At 49.5% G+C, this 18,899-nt stretch overlaps 2 protein-coding genes across 6 annotated transcripts in view; one reads left to right on the top strand and one right to left on the bottom strand.

The window, feature by feature from the left end:
- Tg (thyroglobulin) overlaps window positions 1-18,899 on the top strand; it is a 200,558-nt gene that overhangs the window by 157,183 nt on the left and 24,476 nt on the right. Inside the window, exons 42-43 of the mRNA XM_003467344.4 lie at window positions 16,232-16,396; window positions 17,272-17,439. Coding sequence (XP_003467392.1) covers window positions 16,232-16,396; window positions 17,272-17,439 — 333 coding nt within the window. The remainder of the gene's footprint in view (window positions 1-16,231; window positions 16,397-17,271; window positions 17,440-18,899) is intronic.
- The window catches only part of Sla (Src like adaptor), a 50,731-nt gene that overhangs the window by 29,476 nt on the left and 2,356 nt on the right, over window positions 1-18,899 (bottom strand). For 3 of the 5 annotated variants that reach the window (XM_063231042.1, XM_063231045.1, XM_063231044.1), the window contains exon 2: window positions 270-530. The exons of the other annotated variants lie outside the window; for them this stretch is intronic. The gene's annotated coding sequence lies outside the window, so the exon portion shown is untranslated. The remainder of the gene's footprint in view (window positions 1-269; window positions 531-18,899) is intronic. 5 annotated transcript variants of the gene reach the window in all.

The raw sequence follows: 18,899 nt of genomic DNA, 5'->3' as shown, positions 1-18,899 counted from the left end.
CACCTCCCCACCGCCAAGGTCACACAGCTAGGAAGTCTGCGAGGAGGTCCTAGCTGTCCTTCTTAGAAGTTTTCTGTGTGCCAGGAGGCTCTTGAAGAAGACACTTGTCCTGACAGGTGTGTCCGCCCACTCTCATCCTCTCCAGCCCTCCTTTTACCCAGGACACACGCCTGCTTGCTCTTGGGAGCTCCCCCGGCTCCCCAAGGTGAGTCCCTGCCAACTGCACCAGTAGGGTCCAGAAGTCTCTCCCCACCCTGAACCCAAGATACCTTCACATGTTGGGCATGGCCTCCCCTGGGAGCTCTCTGCAGAGTGGTCACCAGGCCTGAGTCACCACCTCTCCATCAGCTGCTGCTGCTCCCGAGTGAGCAGGCGGCCAGGGCTCAGGAAGACGGGGAGGAGAAGCCCATGCTATCACGGAGCTTCTCAGTTGCTAAACTGCCACACACTTCCTCTGCTAGAAATGAGGAAGGCGAACGCTGGCAGAGGGCAGGTTCCTGTTTTTACCAGTACGCCGAGCAGACTTCTCTCTGCAAGCACAGTGAAGAGAGAGGCATTATTAATTTTTTTAACAAAGGACTTGAGAGTATAGGCAGCTTGATTCTAAATGGCCAGGGCTTTGGAAACTTGGTCTTTTTTTTTCCCTCTCCTCTAATTAAAAGGCAGACGGGGCTGTGAATTTGCTCATGTGCATCTCAGAAGCTCGTAGGCCCATGTAACCTATGAGGTTAGGGTTAGCTGGCTGCAACTTCTCTCCTGTAAATTCCTCAGTTTCTACAGTCTCCTTGCATCACCACTGAACAGAACCCAGGGCTGAGTTGCAAGGCCCAGTTCTGATTCCATGGAAACAGTTTCCACTCTCCAGAGACCTGAAGCAGTGGGCAGCACAGCCCTGTGTACATGGAGCCCCCAGTTAGTTCCCTTCCTGGGCTCCTCCCCTTCTGTGTCACTAGCAGAAGAAACCAGAAAGTCTATGGGGAAGAGTCAGTTCTCCCAGCTCAAGACTAATGAGGTAGGGAAGGAACCCTGACCAGAACCTGAAAGAAGGAAAGAAATGAGACAGAGCATGTGCAAAGTACAGGGGCAGGGGAGCTGTTCTGCAGAGTAGGTGATGCTGTATGGAGGTTCATCCGAAGGTTCGAGGTCTTAGGAGCTACGTTCTATCCTACTGAAGGTGAGCATCATGATGGTTATGACGGTCAAATGACACCCACATGTATACCCACGAGCAAGCACAATCTAGGGGGGACATGCAAGCAAGTAGAGGCTGCCTGATGTTGTGAATCTGTGGGGAGGTATATCAGTATGTGTTGTACTCCTCTGTCAACTTACAAGGGGTTTGCAATGAGAACCTATGTGTATGTATCACACAATGGCATACACATACCCAAGATCTCAGTAGTCACTGAGTGTGGCTCAAGCAGGGAGACCCAACAATGTGGGACTTCTGGATGTAGGTAGAAGAGGCTGAGGCCCGTGGGATGTCAGCTCCAGGATGGTCTGAGAACTATATCCCAGGAAGGCCAGATGACAGAGGTAGATGGTCTCTATGAGCTCTTCCCAGTCCCTTCCAGCATTTCACAGAGTGCATCAGAGGGTCCAGCACCTCATTAGCGCTCACATAGCTAATCCCAGCATGTGGTGGGGGTGGGAGTCTAAGGCCTATGACCTGTGGCCTTACCCAGTGCAGATGAGTTTGACAGAGCCTCTCCGGATAGTCATTTGGAAACCTCGCTCACAAAGATGAGTTGAAAACACCAGAGTCACATCTATATTTAGAAGCCACCATGTACTAGATAGATGCTTGTGCAGATGGCTTGTAAAAACACCCGGTCTGCGCGTAGCATGCTGGGAAGATGCAGAGGAAGTGTCAAAAGGGATCAAGGGGGCAGCTTGCCCAAGCGGGGAAAACAAGACACCAAGTCCTGGGGAAGTGCAGCTTCCTCCCACTCACACCACAAGGGAGAGAGTGTTGGGCTTACAGTCTGTGTGAGCCCTGTGATGACTTTGGATCCAATGGGGGCTGGACCCTGAAAGCTTCGCCTTGCCCTGTCATTCCTTCTGTGAAACTCTACCAGCAGAACACAGCTTACACACTGCCCAGCCGTGAGCTTGCTTTGCTCCCTTCCTCTGGAGGAGTCCTGTGGTAGAGACAGGCAGGGCTATCGCTGGCTAGGGGCTGGGGCACGTGGAGGGAGCTATTGGTGTAACTTGTAGTCTGGGAAAAACACAGTAAGGTGTTGAGGGTCCTCCGAGTATGGTGGCAGAGGCAGAGAGTGACCCAAGCAGGACCTGCAGTGTGGGAGGGCATGGGAGCCACGAGAGCCCAGCATGTCGGGTTGGGGCTTGGGGGGGGGGGCATCAGAGGCCGTGGGAAGAAAGACTTTATGTTGTCACACAGGCCTCTCTTCTGCTCCTCTTCCTGACTGTCCCTCAACAGTCCACTTTTCCTGATTTTCTCTCCTAAGATCAAGTCAAAAATACTGTCTTTGCTTTATGTATGCATTCTATCGTTCATTCATCCAACACATTTTGCCAGCACTTGCACAGAACATGCTCCATGCTTCCTTGCTCTGTTGGGATCTCACCTGAAGAAGCTGAGGCCCCTTACTTCCCTTGCCGTGACCCGCACAAGCTGACTCATAGTACCACCTGGTTTAGGCATGCAGGTACGGCAGGTGGCATGCTGGCTGTCACTATCACAGTGGCCCTCCGCCAGGTCTTCCACCACCCTGCATCACAGTCTATTTACCTCCTAGTCTGTGTCCCAGATGACTGAACACTGCTGCCATCCTCATCGAGCACCTGCCCAAGTCCGTTCCCACGGGGCAGCCTCCTGCCTTTCCTTGGCCTTTGTGCTCAGCTCTCTCTCCTGCTTTCCCAGATTCCATGACAGAGGCATTGATGGAGGTCTCTGTGCTGCATCCACCAGGGTCTTCTGCCCTTCCGCACTGCAGACAGACCTCCTGCCTCTTCCCTGCCTTGCTTCCACCTGTGGAGTTAAGGCTCAAGTTCTTTCTGTACCATCCAGGCTCACAGTGCACACACACACCCAGACTTCCCTGAGCTCACCGAATTCTTCCGTGAAGCTCTTTTGCCTTATGGGGGTAGGGTTCATTGCAAGTTGGAATCAAGGTCAGGAGAGGGGTCCGACTCACCCCACTCCTGTCCTCTGCCCAAAGATGGGGTTTATTCAGTTGCCTGACAGCATGAACCCCAGACTGGCTTGTGCCATGTGACTTTAGGAAGAACCAAGGGTGACAGAGGGGTGCTGTCTGCCTGCAGCCTGCCAATGCCAGGGTGACATACCCCTCCCCAGGGGCAAGCGGATTGCTGGCTGCACTCAGCTTTCTACAATCAGCAGGGCATAAATCAGGGGCCTACAATGTCTCCTCTTTCCCTCAGCATCTTCTTATTTTATAGAGTGGTCATCTCCCAACTGCTGCTGGTCATGCAGATGGATAGCAAAAAGCTTCGAATAAGCTTCCCCCGTGCATTTGTATTTAGGCATGGATTACAGACCTAGATAACTCTACTCACGTATATCACAAGCATGAAAACCTAGAAGGGTAAGATTTCTGAGATATTGTTTGTTAAAAAAAATAGGACTTTCCTCCTGTGCTCTTTGGGTATCCTGTGGGACAGAAATATAAAGAAGATAGGAATGATTTCTGAAAATGAAGTCTTGATAAGGAACCTTCAGCCATTCCATTTATCCTCTCTTGGTCTCAACATATTCTCTGTCTTGTGGGAACAACACAAGAGGTCCTTTCTAGCTCTGCTTAAAAACAAAGCCAAGGAAGAGAAGAGAAAGGAAAGCAGCCTGGACACAGTGATACTGGGAGCTTTGGGGCCCCTGGGAGGGTGTTTTTCAAGGGTGTCTCCTAATCCACCTTCCCCACCTTTCTGATGACTTGGCTTTCAAAAGACAAGTATTGGGAAGCAGGATCTGCTTTGTGAGTGTGACACTGAGCACCAGGACCTCGAGGCACTACAGAGACAGAGTGGGAGGGAGAGACTAAAGGAGCGAGAAACAGAATAGAATAGACTAGGAGAGGAGAGGAGAGGAGAGGACAGGACAGAACAGGACAGGACAAGACAGGACAGCACAGCACAGCACAGCACAGCACAGCACAGCACAGAAAAGGAAAGTCTCCTCCCCTAGCTTGCAAACTTCCTTAAGGCCTCGATTGTCCTTCAGTCCCAGGGACATCAACACAGAGAAGTAGCTCACAGAGCTCACAGAATGATCCCCGTAGTGGAGCAGCTGGCAGCAGCAGAGCAGGTCTGCCCCAAGGGCAGGGAAGCAGCTGGCTGGAGCACTGGCCGCGGGGCCTCTACCATGAACTTCCCGGTGCAGCCATCCTTAACCCTCTCACTGTTTTGGGCCAGGGTTGTCATTTCATAAACAATGATTCCAGCATGCTTGCCCAGCCCCCCTCAGTGGGCTTGCACAGCATTCTTAGACCTTGCAGTGACCTCTCCCCATGATCTCATTCTGTGATGCCCTAATTCTTCAGGCAGACACACTCATTTCCTAATGACAAGGTTCTGTTGCTATTCAAAGGAGAACGAGCTCAAAACTAGCCTTGGTGTGATTTAAACTGCTGCCATCTAGTTAGAACTGACCGGATGGTATGAAATGAAGGGTAGAAGCCTGCTGAGCTATTTGCACCAGCCTGGGCAGCTGTGGAGGGAGCTGTGACCGGCAGGGCAGGATCCTTACTGAGAAATAGCTTTGAGAACCATGCAGTCTCCATCTGAGCACCTTTTTTGGCCTGGGCATAGTTTACTCATACCAAGAGAACTCAGGAGGGAGAAGGTGGCCAGAAGATTGAGTAGCAATAAGATCGTAAATAACTGGCATCTGTTGAGTGCTTTATGGGTTATAAAGTATTTCCAAATATGTTATTTCATTCAACTTTCATAAGAATCTTCGAAATATTGCTTGTGATTTTAATGAGTACTACTATTTTTCCAAAACTTGACACATATAGAAGTACTGTAGGTGTTATCTCCTAAATCCACCTCAGTAAATGAAAGGTAAATATTCTTATCCTTACTTTATATTTGAGGAAATAGTGCATAAGTCTTTTTAGTAGCTTTCCTAAGAATATGCAGCCAGTTAGAGGAGATGCTGGACTTAACCTAGGCTGATGGACATGACTACAAACCCATGTTACAGATAATTAAACCAAGACCCAGAGAAAAAAAGCTATTGCCAAGTTGTCAGTGCAGGACTCAGTATAATTTTTCAGAAACCCATGTCCTATGTTTCTGCAGCCCTTTAATCCAGTAATAATATGTATTTGTTTTCGGCTGGCAGATTTGAAGGGGATGAGGCTAGGAATGACGTGATGCAGATTCTAAGAGTGAAGTCCATGCAGGGGTGCAGACCCAGACCTAAGCGCATGCCTTTCAGTGCATAAAGATGCATCAGACACAGAGCAAGTGACTCCCAGGAGGGCCCTGCAGGAAAGTGCCAGGCAGCTCGAGGAGGGCTGAGCACAGGGGCTATTGGAGCTGTCCTTATCAGGACAGGGGCTGGGTTCAGACCCCCAGATGAGAAAGCAGGCACCACAGGGGAAGTGCTTAGCCCATCTGTACTCTAACGCTGTGGGTAGGGTGCCCAGGCTTAGGACAGTCACCAGACAGGCCATGGCACGGGCTTTTATTCAGCTACTCAAAAGACATGGTTCTCCAGAGTCCCCCATCTGCCCACTGTCCAGGATGCTGGCAAGTACCTCACATCCTCTTCTAGGCCAGGCTACCGTGCAGCCTGCTCACACAGCTGTGGCCTGGGCTCCTGACTGACTCCAGCACCTCTCACCGATGTCGTCAGCAGCTGCCTCGCTCATTCTGTCCAACACAGTGCATAGAAGGCCCGTCTAGGCCAGGTCCTGACGCCCTGTCCACCTTCAGCCCAGCTACTTCCTCTGCCCTTCTGCAAACATCAGGTGGCTCCCACCTCTCTGCTCAGCCCACTCTGCACAGTCACCACCAGCCTCCCCACAGAGGCCTGCTCCTGGTGACACTGCCCTTAGAGGCCCCTGCCAGAGCCTGTTCTCCATTCCCAAGGCCACCCCTCCCCACCAGCACCTCGGAATTTTCTGAATACATAGCATTTCCTAGGGCAGGGCTGGAGAGTCTTCTGGAGCTCGAGAGCTGGCCGATGGGTGGGGAGGAGGGAGAAAAGAGAAGGGGAGGAACAAAATGGAGAGAAGGGACCAGAAAGAAACTGGTGGTCATGCCCTGGCTTTTGCACTGCTAGAAATTTTGATGGATTCTACTTCCATTTGATTTGCCTCTCTCTTCAGTTAGTTTTTCTTAAATAAGGCTGACAGCCAAGGTGCAGTGAGGCGAGGCTCCAGGACAAGGGCTGCTCTGGAAGCCCCTGGCCTTCTGTGTGCTCTGTCTTGCCCAGTGGGAGGTGGGCACATGAATGCAGTAGCACTTACTGTGTGGCCCGACCTACCTACATATATGATTATTGTTGATCTGCTCAAGCTTGAGCCAAACCAGGCCCTACACATCAGGATTGGCGACTTTCACTGTTTAGCCCCAAGTGACACGGACCATAACAGAGCAGTGACTGGGATATAACTGGTCATCATATCTCAATCCAGGTCAGTACCACTTGTCTGCATTGGAAACTGGTTTTCAGCTACCTTTCCCATTATGAACTTCTGAAAATGTTTGTGATTGACCTGCACTAACTTTACTTGTTGATGGAGTACTGTGCTATTTCAGCAGGTGTATACAGCAGGTTCAGATTCAGTTGGGTGGTTATCGCTTTCAGGTCCTTATTTTCTTTGTTTGGAGGGGCAAGCACCTCTCTTCATGTAGCTAAAGTAGGCTTGGTTGGTGTGGCCTGTGCACAGCTGTCTTACCATGGGGCCAAAAGGAAAATGTGCCCACAGCAGCAGGAGAGTGACCGCTGGGACCCAGGCATCCACAGAACCCCTTGCACAGGGTAGACTCTGAGATCTGACAATGAATCTACAGGGTGGGGGATTTAAAGCCAGGCAAACTGAGACTGATTCATATGTCCAAAATTTACGTCAGAGCCCTAATCCTACTGCTTGAGAAGCTGCCTGTGCTTGGAGATGAGGCACTGAAAGAGGCAGTAAGTTAAAGTGAGGCCTCAGGGTGGGCTTTTGCAGTTTTATTGGTGACCTTAGAAGAAGAGGTATTAGGGCACACAAGAAAGTTCCAGAGGCTCATGCCAAGAGAACTTGGGAGGGAGAAGGTAGCCAAAAGTTTTCTGTTGCAGGCATAGAGAGAGGCCTTCAAGGAGGGCACCGTGGCTGGCACCTGATCTCACACTTCCTGGACTTGGCTCCATTACTTTGTTGAAAGCTGAAGATGAAGCCACTCTTCACCCCACCCCAGCAGCTGCCTGTGCCCGCAGGGGAAGGGGTTGACACTCTCCATAGCACTAGGGTCTGCTCGTCAAGGCTCCTTTCCGAGTTCTAGGTTTGCAATTATGTCTAAAGGAAAGCATATGCCCATGCTTATGTATGAGGTGCTTCTGGCAACGCAGGGAAGTGGGAAGTCTGCACATTAAGTTCTCTCTGAAATCAGGGGGCAGCTGTCCTCTCACCTATCACTCACGGGTGTCACATATAAAGTGTGACACCTTCGCCTGGGAAATCATTTTCAAGTGCCAAGCATTTCAATGGCTTCTGACAACCAGAAGGTGACAGTAGCAATTAGATATCCCATGCGTGACAGATGGAGAAAGGCAGAGTCTGCAAACCTGAAGGGAAACCATGACGGGCATGCACTCTGTTCTAAAGTGGCACAGCCAGGGCCAGGGCGTCCCTGTTTCTAAGCAGAGAGCCTGGGAGGAAACCCCTAGAGGCTCCAGAGGGCCACACACAGCTCCCTCCTGCCATTCCCCAGGAGCTCAGCGGCAGATTCATGGCTGAGCCGCATGGCTAGTAACATTGGCCAGCAAAGCCCAGAGAGAGACTGAGCACAAATTCTGTGCTGCTGAAGGAAGCTACATAGTTCAGTGGCTTTGGGCACAACCAAAGCTCCGAGGGGCTATTTCTCCAAGGAAGATGTAGAAATGGCCCATGAAGCACATGGAATCTTAACAGCGTTAGTCATTAGGGAAATGCAAGTGAAAACCACGATGAGACACTTGCATACCAACCAAGAGGGCTAGGAACAAGCAAAAACAAAGTAAAGCAAACAACAAAAACCCAAACAACGATAAGTACTGGTAAGGGTGTGGAGAGACAGGAACGCTCATGCTCTGCTGTGGGAATATAAAATAGTGCCACCACTGTAGAGAGGGTCTGGCAACTTCTCCAAAGGTTCATAGAGTTACCTCACTGCCCACTCCACTCTCCCTTCCAGCCAGGGACACCAACAGTCTTCTTTCTGTCTCTGTAGAGTTGCCTGTTCTGGGCATTTCATATAAGTGGAATTGTGTCGTGCTGCCTCTGTGCTGGCTGCTTCTACTTAATCCATGTTAGAGCATGGAGCAGTGCTCCGTTCCTTTTTATCATGGAATAATATTCTACTGTATAGACACACTGTACTTTTCTTTCCTATTCAGCTGCTGGACATTTCAGTTGTTCTGCTTACTGGCAATTATAGATATGTTTCTATGAAGACTCAAATTATCATACGGCTAAAACAGTCTTAGAAATGAGTAGGGAACAGCACAGAGTGATTTATTTAACTCATTGTTAAGCAAATAAAATGCAGACTCAAAAAATATGATTTCAGGGTTGGGGATTTGGTTCAGCAGCCTCAGCACCTGCCTATCAAGTGCAAGGTCATAAGTTCAATCCCCAGCATCAAAAAAAAAAAAAACAAAAAACAACAACAACAACAACAAAAACAAAAAACCAAAACAACAAGAACAACAACAAAAACCCCTGAGAATCATTTGTCTTTTAGGGCCGAGGGTTTAGCTCAGGAGCATAAGCACTTGCTTGGCAAATGTGAGGTTGTGAGTTCAATCCCTGATACCAAAAAAAGGGAAAAAATATGATTTCACATATTTCCTACACACACATATATAATGCCTATTTACTCATAAATGTAGGTACACACACACACACACACACACACACACACACACACACATACACGGATGGAAGGGACATACCATAGAGCTAGCATTATCTGATAGTGGTTCTCTTTAGTAGAGAGGAGCAGGTATAATTTTAATTTTCTTTGTTTTGCTCATATGGGGGAATTTGTACTGCTATTTCTGCTTTAAAAGTTGCAAAAAGCCTGATTTTTCCTCTAAATCCAGTAGTGGCTGTACACACACAGCAGTACAGCTCTGCTCTTTTCCAGGAGATAGACAGGTTTACCACTCAGTTGGTCTCTGCCTCTTCCACACACACACATACACACCCGTTTACATCTGTAGAAGAGGAAGTGTTGTCCACTAGGCCCCCTTCAATTCTTGCGTGTCAGATGCTCTCCTAAGGTCATGGGTAACACCAGTTTGGGTTTTTTTTGAACCAGGAATCAAACTCAGGTCCTTGCGCTTGCTGGGCAGCTGCATGCCACTGAGCTATATCCCTGGCCCCCATGTGCCTTTTAATGTGGCTTAAATAAGCCAGAGGGAAATCTCAGCTTGATCGCAAAAGACCCTGGTCAAGGGCTAAGCTATAACCTTGAGTTTCTCCCCCAAATTCCATGGCCTCCTCTGAGGGAAGCCAAGAATGGCTGACGCTTAGAAGAGTGGAGACGTGAGCTCTGCTGTCCCCAAACCTGGGTTTCCCTGCCATCCCTCTGGCTGAAGTTCTGCCATATCTAAAGTACTATAAATCATGTAACGCTGGTGCTTTAGGTATCAAGACATGGTTGCAGGGAAGAAGATATTCCTGAGAACACGGATAGGAATTCGGGAAAAAGCAATAGAAATCTCTCTCTGTTTTAGCTCTCTGGAATTCCCTGTCTGGGCTATGCTGGCTACTCAACAGCAGCTCCCAACTTTGCTCTTTCCTTCCTGCCTTCCCTTTCTCCCCACTTTTTTCTCTTCCTCTGCCCTATATTTTTTGCGTTCGAGGCCCTGTAAGATGAGTGCTGGGTGCTGATGACCCAGCTCCGATCCTCAGCCACTTGTGTTGGTGGTACAGGACTGACGTCTCCGCCTGCTGGCTCTGCTCTGTGCACTCCCTAGATGGGTTCTCTCAAGTCCCACCTCTTCCCTGCAGCCTCCTCCAGGTCACTGAGGCACCTGCCTTTCCTTGTGTTCGGAGTGTTAGGATGCCAGCTTTTGCTCTTGAGATTGTTGCCCTTCTACAAGTAGTCCAGCAGTCTCACATCTGATCTCTCCTGGCTGGAAGTCATGGAGAGAGCCTGGGTTTGGATTCAGACTGTGCCTTCAAGTGCGGCAGAGTGCCCCCCAGGGAGTCCTTCCTGCCTGATCCTCACTCCGTCGTGAATGCCAGGAATTAAACCATAAGAGTAGGTGAGAAAGTGGTTTGGCCAGTGTGCAGTACCATAGAGAGGGAGGAAGGCCACTGCATGTGGGTTTTGTGCAAAGAGGTAGAGTCATGAGGCAAGCTGGCCTCTGCAGTGGAGACCAGAGGGAGCTCACACCAGTCAGCCTGCGATGTACTGTGGATTTAACTCAGTGCAGCTGTTAGCCAAGGCAATACATACATTGTGGGAAGTAAACCTATGGCTAACAATGTCGCCCGTGATAATGATGATGCACTTTGTTGAGTTTCAATCTCACCTTGGGTATGTTGCATCCATTACCTCACTTAATCTGTACGTCTATAGCTGTTGATCATAGTATCTGCTTTTACAGGCTAGAAGCCCAAGACTTAGAAGCCTGGGCAAATTTGTGTCATGGTAGCAGGCAAAGCTGAAACCATACTCTGCCTTTCCTTGGGGTCTCAAGTTCTTGCAAGGACAGAGTGGGCATGAGACCAAGACTGCACAGGGGCTAGATCCAAGAACTTTGAAGCCAGTAGCCACTGCCCTCCCTGTCCAGCTGGGAGACTTGGGGCACACGGCTTCCTCACTGCTGCAACCTGTCCACTCCAGATTTGAGACTCGTCGGTCCTCACCTCTCTGGGAGGCCCTGAGATTCAGATGGGCTTCTGTGTGTACAGCCCTCACACAGTGTCTGGTTTGTGGTGAGCACCCATCCTCCTCTTGTCACCACTGAAGCCGTGTGCCTGTGGGCACTGCTGCAAAGGCTCTGAGGCAATGACCCCGGCACCCTTAAGTCACCCACCCCACGGCAGGGTCGGCAGGACAGGCTGAGACAGCCAGTTCATCATAGGAGCTTCAATTTCCTGTTGCTTTGCTTGCTGACATCTTCATAGAAGGTTTGTGAAGGGCTCCTCCTGGGACTGTTGAACCATACACAGCCAGAAGGGCTGTTGCGTGTGTGTGTGTGTGTGTGTGTGTGTGTGTGTGTCTTTGTTTCTGCTGTGTCTAAGTATGCATCTTTCTCTGCACCTGTTATTGTGTGAGTATATCTAAGTGTCTTTGTGTCTGTGTGTCTCTGCCTATGAGTGTGCATGTCTGTTCATGTGTATATATCTGGCATTTGTGTCTGTGAGTGTGTCACTGCGACTGTATCTGTATGTATCTGAGTGTGTCCAGATGACTCTCTGTGTTTCTCTGCAACTCTTTGTTTTGTATCTGAGTCATTTTCATCATCTGTGTGTGTATTGGTGTGTGAAAATGTGCATGTGTCGGTATATTTCAGAGTGAGTGTGAGTGTATCTATTTGCAGTCTTCTGTGTGTGTGCCTGGGACTGTGTGTGCATTTTTGCCTGTGATCATGTGTGTGAGTCTGTATGTCTGTCTGGGTGTGCTGAGTGCGTATGCCTCTGCCTCTGCCTGGGGCTGTGTGTCCTGTGTTCTGAGGCTGCTTCTGCAACTGTGTCTTCGGTGGGCATGTTACTGGGTGTCACCAGCTCTGTCTGGCCGTGTGTCTGACTGTTTCTGCCTTGGTGTGTGAGGGTCTCTGTCTGTGACTCTGCATCTCCACATGTGCTTATGGGGGCTGAGTCAGGTCGCAGGCTGCGGTGGCCAGTGTCTTCCTGAGGTCAAGGCAATGCTCAGAGAGTCCAGGAAGGGAAAGCTGTGGTCATCAATTGTGGTTTGGGCCCACACTATTTTTAAAGTTTAAAAAAAGCAGCAAGAGGAAACTCACTGCCACTTAATAGCCAGGTCAGAATTAGGTAAAACACAGGCTGGGCTGGTGGGCCTGTGGCGTGGTGGGTGGACTGACATGACCCCAGTGCCACCGTGGCCTGCAAGGTCCCATGAGGCCCAGAAAGCTGACAGGTTGTAGTTACCACATCTCTGTGCACAGGACACCCGCACTCAGCCCTTTCCATCTTGTGGTTCTTTACAATGGCCCTGTGAACATGGATTCCTGTGCTCGCTCACCGCAGGGAAACGCCGAAGTGCGGACCTGTCCCTCTCCCTCGAAGCCTGTGCTGCCTGCAGACCCTCGTTAGCTCTCTGCCCCCAGGGGCTCTGTCTCCTGTCAAGTGATGTGAAAGGAGAGCTGTGCAGCTGCTGGCACGCCTGACCAGCAACTTTCCATCAAGAAAGAGGCTTCCTTCAGAAAGATCAACTATAACAAAACGGTTCGGGAGGAAAGTTCTCTGCTTATCTCATACTGCCAGGGCAGTCTGCGCCTTCAACCACTTCCTCACCCTGTCAAAAGAGCCGGCCTCTCATAGCTGGCGAAATATTTCTATCATCAGAGGCATGCTTTGAAATTCTCAAGACCTCGTGGCCTGTTTGTGGGTAAAGCTGGTGGCCCCTGACGGTTGTCCTGTTCTTTACTATTTAGAACAAGAACAGTGGCTTCAATATCTTGAGTACATGCGTGTATGCTGAGTTCAGAAAAACCACGTCCAGTGGTTCTCAGAAAAGCTGGCCACTCACAGATGGAAGAATAAACCCATGGATGCGGAATTCCTCACCAGCTCTAAATCATCCTGACTCTGGTTCATTGCCACTGTTACTGAGTCCCAGGCCCTGAGTTGGAAGGGTGTTTGCTGTTTATTGCTGCTTACTCCCACAAACAGCTCGAGTTTAGCGTCCCTTAGAGATGCCAAAGCTCAGCTGGAGCCACTGGCTGGAGATGGATTTCAGGGTGCTGGAGCCTGGCTCGGTGCACCTTATAGTAAACCTGAGCTTGTTATCTAAGTGAGTTAAGGACAGAAAACCCTGAATTTTGCCCATTCTTGCCCTATCTTCCAGGCCTGATGTGATCACTCAGTACAGTTGGAAAGAGCTTCTTGGACATGGTGTCTGTGGGTCTCCACCTACTTGCCGTACTGTGTGACTTCTGGGCTCTCAGCTGAGATTTTCACTGCCCTGTCTGACCTTTGACTCTGGCCACAGGTCCCCCACTGGACCTGACAGCTAGGCAGAAACAAGAATAACAGTAGCACCACCTCATTCCAGAATAAGTCAGGCTCACCTCATGGTAGCCAAGGGCCTGGTTCAGGGTTTGCCTCCACCTCCCCAGAGCCATGTAAACTTGGGCCAGGCACTTACTTCTCTGCACCTCAGATTCTTCATCTATAACACAGGATGATGCCATCATCGCCCTGCAGGTGTTGGTGGAGCTTAGCTAAATCTGTACCCTGTGTCACTGAAAGCCCTGCTGGGGGCAGAGAAGGCGAAAGCCCCCCAGTTCAGGTTGAAGTGGAGGAGGAGCAGGTGCTAAGGTACTCTCTGCAGCGCCCTGTGGAACTGGAAGCCTGAGCCAGGATGTAGCCCCCTTAGCTGCCTGTGACAGGAGAGGACTTCTAGGGTTTAGAGCCCGGGAGTTGGGCTATTGCATGGACAGGACCAGACTTGGGCTCCTCCCTCCTGGTCTTGCCCTCAGACTTTGGGTGTCAGTTCCCAGGAGCCCCTGGGTGATACATTCTCACTGTATCTCACCTTGCCCCTGACAATTCTAACTCTGAAGCTCAGTGACCATGGGTACCTCCCATGGGCAGTGCTGGGTTGCTCTCCCTTGTTCCAGGACATATGACCAACCAAGCCTTGGTTTCCCCTGTCCCCAGAACTGGGGTAACTATACTCTGCTTCCTCTAGTATTTTCAGTCTCTGATATAATAGCCAGAGCCTGGAGCTGTGACAACAGAGCCAGAGTCCTCTGGGACAGTGCTGTCTTTCCATTGGAGCAGGGGGATCCAGTTTACCTCAAGGACTGATTGCCTTGTCCAGATAGAAAAACACACATGGATACATGAGACTGAGCCCATGGCCTGGTCCAGACAAGTTCCAGCTCTGCCCCTCACATGATGTGTAACCTAGGCCAACAGAGCAAACCTCTCTGCCCCAATTCCCCCCTAAGTTAAGGAGGTAAATACTGCCTACATCTCAGGACTGTGGAGATGATTTAGTACTTAACACTTGCAATTTCTTAGACTGTGTGCTTAAAATCTAGAATGCTCTGTACATGCAAGCAGTCGCTGTGAGATATGACCGAGAACCACAGTGAATGTGTAAATTTTAAAAATATATTACAGTAATAGACACATTGCCATTAATCCCTTTCAAAGTAACTCACTACCATTTTGAACACAATCATTCCCTTGTGCTTGCCATGTCCCAAAGCAGCTCTGGGAGTCCTATTTTGTCAGTGTTTTTAGTTGAGTTACCATGGCTACCTTGATGTGCTGAATCTGTCCAAAATATTTCCCTCTGATTTTGACTTTGGGGAGTCATATAGTACAGAACTGGTGAAAGGGGGCACCCTAGTGTTTTTACCAGCCTCCTTTCCATTAGATAGCAGCAGCATTCACCGTGTTTTTTATCACACTTCCCACAAAACCCTCATGAAAGAAAACATCCAGAATTGCTTCAGTAAGTAGCAAGAACAATGCAATAAGAGTATTCGAAGCAAGGCAGATTGTTTTGAGGGGAATTAGTGAAAATGTGTCTTTCACTGTAACATATATTTTTTAATTTAACAAGGTGATACCTCTTCTCTTAGTTGATAACATCCTGGTACAAGTGAAGTACTTAATTCATGAGCATTCTCTCTATCCTTTGTGAGCCTTCTTGTCTGGAAAGTGGCTTGATCGCTGCAACTGGGCTGTTATTGTGGAAGTGCAACAGAAGAAGTACTGGGAAAGACACCCTGCCAGCGGGTCCCAGCGGTCATGAACCATGTGCTGCCCATGACTGCCCTCGTTAGGGACCAGGAGTCTGAGATCAGAGCAGCCCTTCCCTCAGTGCTCCAGATGCAGAGTGAGGCCCTCCCTCTCCACATGCAACCCCATGGCCCAGCACATCCTGGAGCCTGGCTCAGTATCCAGGGGCTACTGCACCTCCCTGGTACTAGTCTTCTTCATGGTACCTGTATCTTTAGTTCCCCCTATATCTTTAGTTCCTGATTTTTAACATGAGAGCAATAACAGAAACTAACCAGTCCCTGTGAGGCTCCGAGCTAAAGTTACCTCAGGTATCCATGCGTGGCAATCACCATTGCTCTATTTGACACAGTGGCACTAGTGATAACAGTGCACTGTCCCACCATGTTGTCCCTGATTCCTGCTCTCCAGAAATTGCTGCCCTGGTGCCTTTCTCTGGGCAAAAATCTGACCCTTTCCTCTGTCTTTCCCTGGGCGGGAGACCCAGCTCTACCAATGGTTCCAGCAGATACCAGTTTCCTGAAACCCAGCTTTCCCGGCATCCTCAGAGAGGAAAGCCCCCAGGGACCCATCAGGCTAAGAGTGACATTCACTGATGTGACTGCAACAGTTGCCCTTCCCTGCGGGATATGTGTTTTCATCATCTCCTTGGTGGGCTTTGTGTTAAAATCCAGCTTCGTCCACATGGAGCAGCGAGAGTTTGCTGCTTTAAAGGCCCCTGGAGGAGGAAGCAGGGTATGGTTCAACCTTTGCAGAGTTCCTTTCTGGTCTGACCTATGTCCCGGCTGAAAAACCACTTGCCCTTTGCCTGCAGAAGTCCAGCCAAATAGCCTGGACTGGCAGTGCCTCACCCTGTATCTTCAATTCACAGATGAGGAGACCAAGGCCTCAACTTTGACTGGTTAAAGCCCACATAGTGTGGTGACATGCTGTTCATCAGTCCTGGTCTCTATGCCTGTGAGTGGCCTCAGGGACAGCTCTGAGGGGTTCTGACTAGCCGAGTTTTCTAGGCTGAGCAGCAGCAAGAGCAGGAGCAGGAGCAGGAGCAGGAGCAGGAGCAGGAGATGGTGGGACCCCTGCCCTAAGGCTCCTTTCTCTTGCAGGGCGGCTCCGCACTCTCCCCAGCGGCCATCATCAGCCCCAGCAGGGCACAGCAGCAGACTATGGCTTTAGCAGAGGAGGTCAACTGCCCTACCTCATCCAGCAGTGAAGTGGAATCCTGCCTGCGCCAGACACCCGCCAACATCCTCAATGATGCCCAGACCAAGGTGGGCACTGGTGTGCAGGATGTGAGGGACAATCTAGTCTTTTACAGATAGAAAGCCAAGACCTAGAGGGGAAACATGACCCATGCAAGCCACCCAGTACATAGCATGTCCACTGGGTATCAAGCATGAGTACTTAGGTGCACAGGTCTCTCTGCAACTTTGATTTCTCAGCTAAGATGAGGATAATGATGCAGCCCCTATAAAGCAGGAGAGTAAAATGCAATAGCAAAAGTGAGGAGGAGTCGTGCCCCCCACGCCAGTCCTGTGGCAGGTCACAGCTCTGTGCTTTGAGCAGGATGGACATAGCTCACAGATAGGCCGAGGGCTTGGGCCACCTTCGGCCTTACACAGGGCAGCTCAGACCCCAAGGCTCAGATGAGCCCTGAGATCAGCAAAGGAGACAGCAGCAGGACAACAGCAGAAAGCTAGGCTCCCTTGGCAAAGACCGCAGTGGGTTTTACCTTTAGTTCCCCTAGATGTGATAGAGGTCATGGTAACAAAAGCTGATTAATTAATTTCATGTATCAGAGCCACAGCCCTTTCTTCAACTGCACACCCCTCACTCCCCGGGGATCCATTGTTAGTTTGGTAGGGAGGTACCCGATGCTCTCATTGGGGACCATCTTTCGTTGACTGGTGGTTGAGAGTGAGATTTACCATCAGCCCCTGACCATTGTCACCTGGTGTCCTGCCTGCCTGCAGCCGTGGTCATTTTTCTTTGCTTTCCAAGAGTACCACAGGCGAACAAGCATCTCAGGTGATCATTCAGTTAGGACCTCATTATGTAAAGCAAGACGACTCATTATTCTGGGACTGTTTCTTACAAGGGAAAGGTATAGGATTAATGGCTAATGGTGTTCCTTTGCACCCCGCAGCTCCTGGCAGTGAGTGGCCCTTTCCACTACTGGGGTCCTGTAGTAGATGGCCAGTACCTTCTCGAGGACCCAGCCAGAGCCCTGAGGAGGCCTCCTCTGGCCAAGATCGATCTACTCATCGGGAGCTCTCAGGACGATGGGCTCATTAACAGAGCCAAGGCAGTAAAGGTAGGATAACAGGAGGCTGGGGCCAAGTGAGCTGCATATGACCTGTCCCTGAAGAACTGGGCCTCAGTAGGAGGGTGCCCTCCCCAGAGCCCCTCCCAAGGCACCTCCCCAGGACACACATAGTAGGCATCTCTGATAGTGCTATCAAATACTTTAATTTTTTTTAATTCATGCAGATATGATTCTGAAGCCCTTTAGATTTTTCTATTTCCCTTGGGTAATATACCTCATTATGGAGAATCTATATGTGCAAGGGTACTTAGTAGTACTAATTGTTGTGGCAAAAAAATGGAAGGAATTCAAAATTAACAGGGAAATGACTGACTGAATTAAAATACATACAAACTTATAAATATTATGCTCTTGTTCAAAAGAATGAACAAGCTATCTCTTTTCCTGCTTCGGGGATGCTTATTGTTAAATGGAAAACAAAATGTAGAGGAATATGGATTTATATGTTAGTCATAGTTTTAAAAATCAGCTGTAGTCCTGTAGTATCTGCGTGTGTGTAAATGTGTGTGCTTGGCTTATGTTTCTCAGTGAAAGGGTAATGGCGTAGCTAGATTAGCAGCAGCTACCTCAGTATGAAGAAGACTGTTATGCCTGGTTTACTCTATTGCTCGGTACACATATACACACATGTATGTATATTAGTAACATTCAATGTTGCCTTTTCCTTGGAATGCCTTAATTAACATTGTCCTGAAGATAAAGATGTATGATTGTTAGTTCATGAATCTAATTTCTTCTACAATTTTGGAAAAGGATTTTTGTGGGAAAGATGTTTGTTACCTGAAACAGAGTTTGCAGATGAAGACAAAAATTTGCCAAACATTTCTCTTTTCAAACCAAATTATTTGCAAACATAAGCATTCCTGAATTAAGGCACCACTGTACTGAACTCACCCTAGCCATCTTAGACTCTTTTTTCAAAAAAAGAAATCTAGTTTCATATTCTCAAGAGGCTTGGGATCACCCCAGACAGAGCACAGGGGTGAGGAGAAGGACGCACCAGGAGATTTTCCCCACTGCCACCTGCAGAAGTTCTGGCCACAGGAAGTGAGTGGTTCTTGTCTGTAGATCTGGGGAGGTGGGGGACCAGAGGCCACATTTCTCTATCATGCCAGCTGATTGAAAGGGGGTTGCCTAGACGTGTGGCTGTTTAGGCTTGTCCAAGTCCAACCACTGTCCTGTCTACCACTCCCCTCCCTGTCCTAAATTCCTAAGCCTCTCCTTATGGGAGCTCTAATCTGGATCCTGCTTTCCTTCTCCTCCCTGAGTTTCCCCAAGGCTACCCAGGCACAGTTTCCTTTGTCAATTTGCAAAGAGTTCTCTCTGACGGGAGGCTCACTGCCCAGCCAGCCTGGCTTGGAAGGCACACGCCAAGGTGGCACAGGGACAAAGAATCCTTGCTGCAGGTGTAGCCGAGACTCCCAGCCCATTCCACAACTGCCGCCCAA

The sequence above is a fragment of the Cavia porcellus genome, unplaced genomic scaffold (genome assembly GCF_034190915.1).
Source record: "Cavia porcellus strain 051 isolate PalLab524CR breed Dunkin Hartley unplaced genomic scaffold, mCavPor4.1 scaffold_19, whole genome shotgun sequence".
In the NCBI taxonomy this organism is placed as follows: Eukaryota; Metazoa; Chordata; class Mammalia; order Rodentia; family Caviidae; genus Cavia; species Cavia porcellus.
This window is presented reverse-complemented; position numbering and strand designations above follow the sequence as displayed.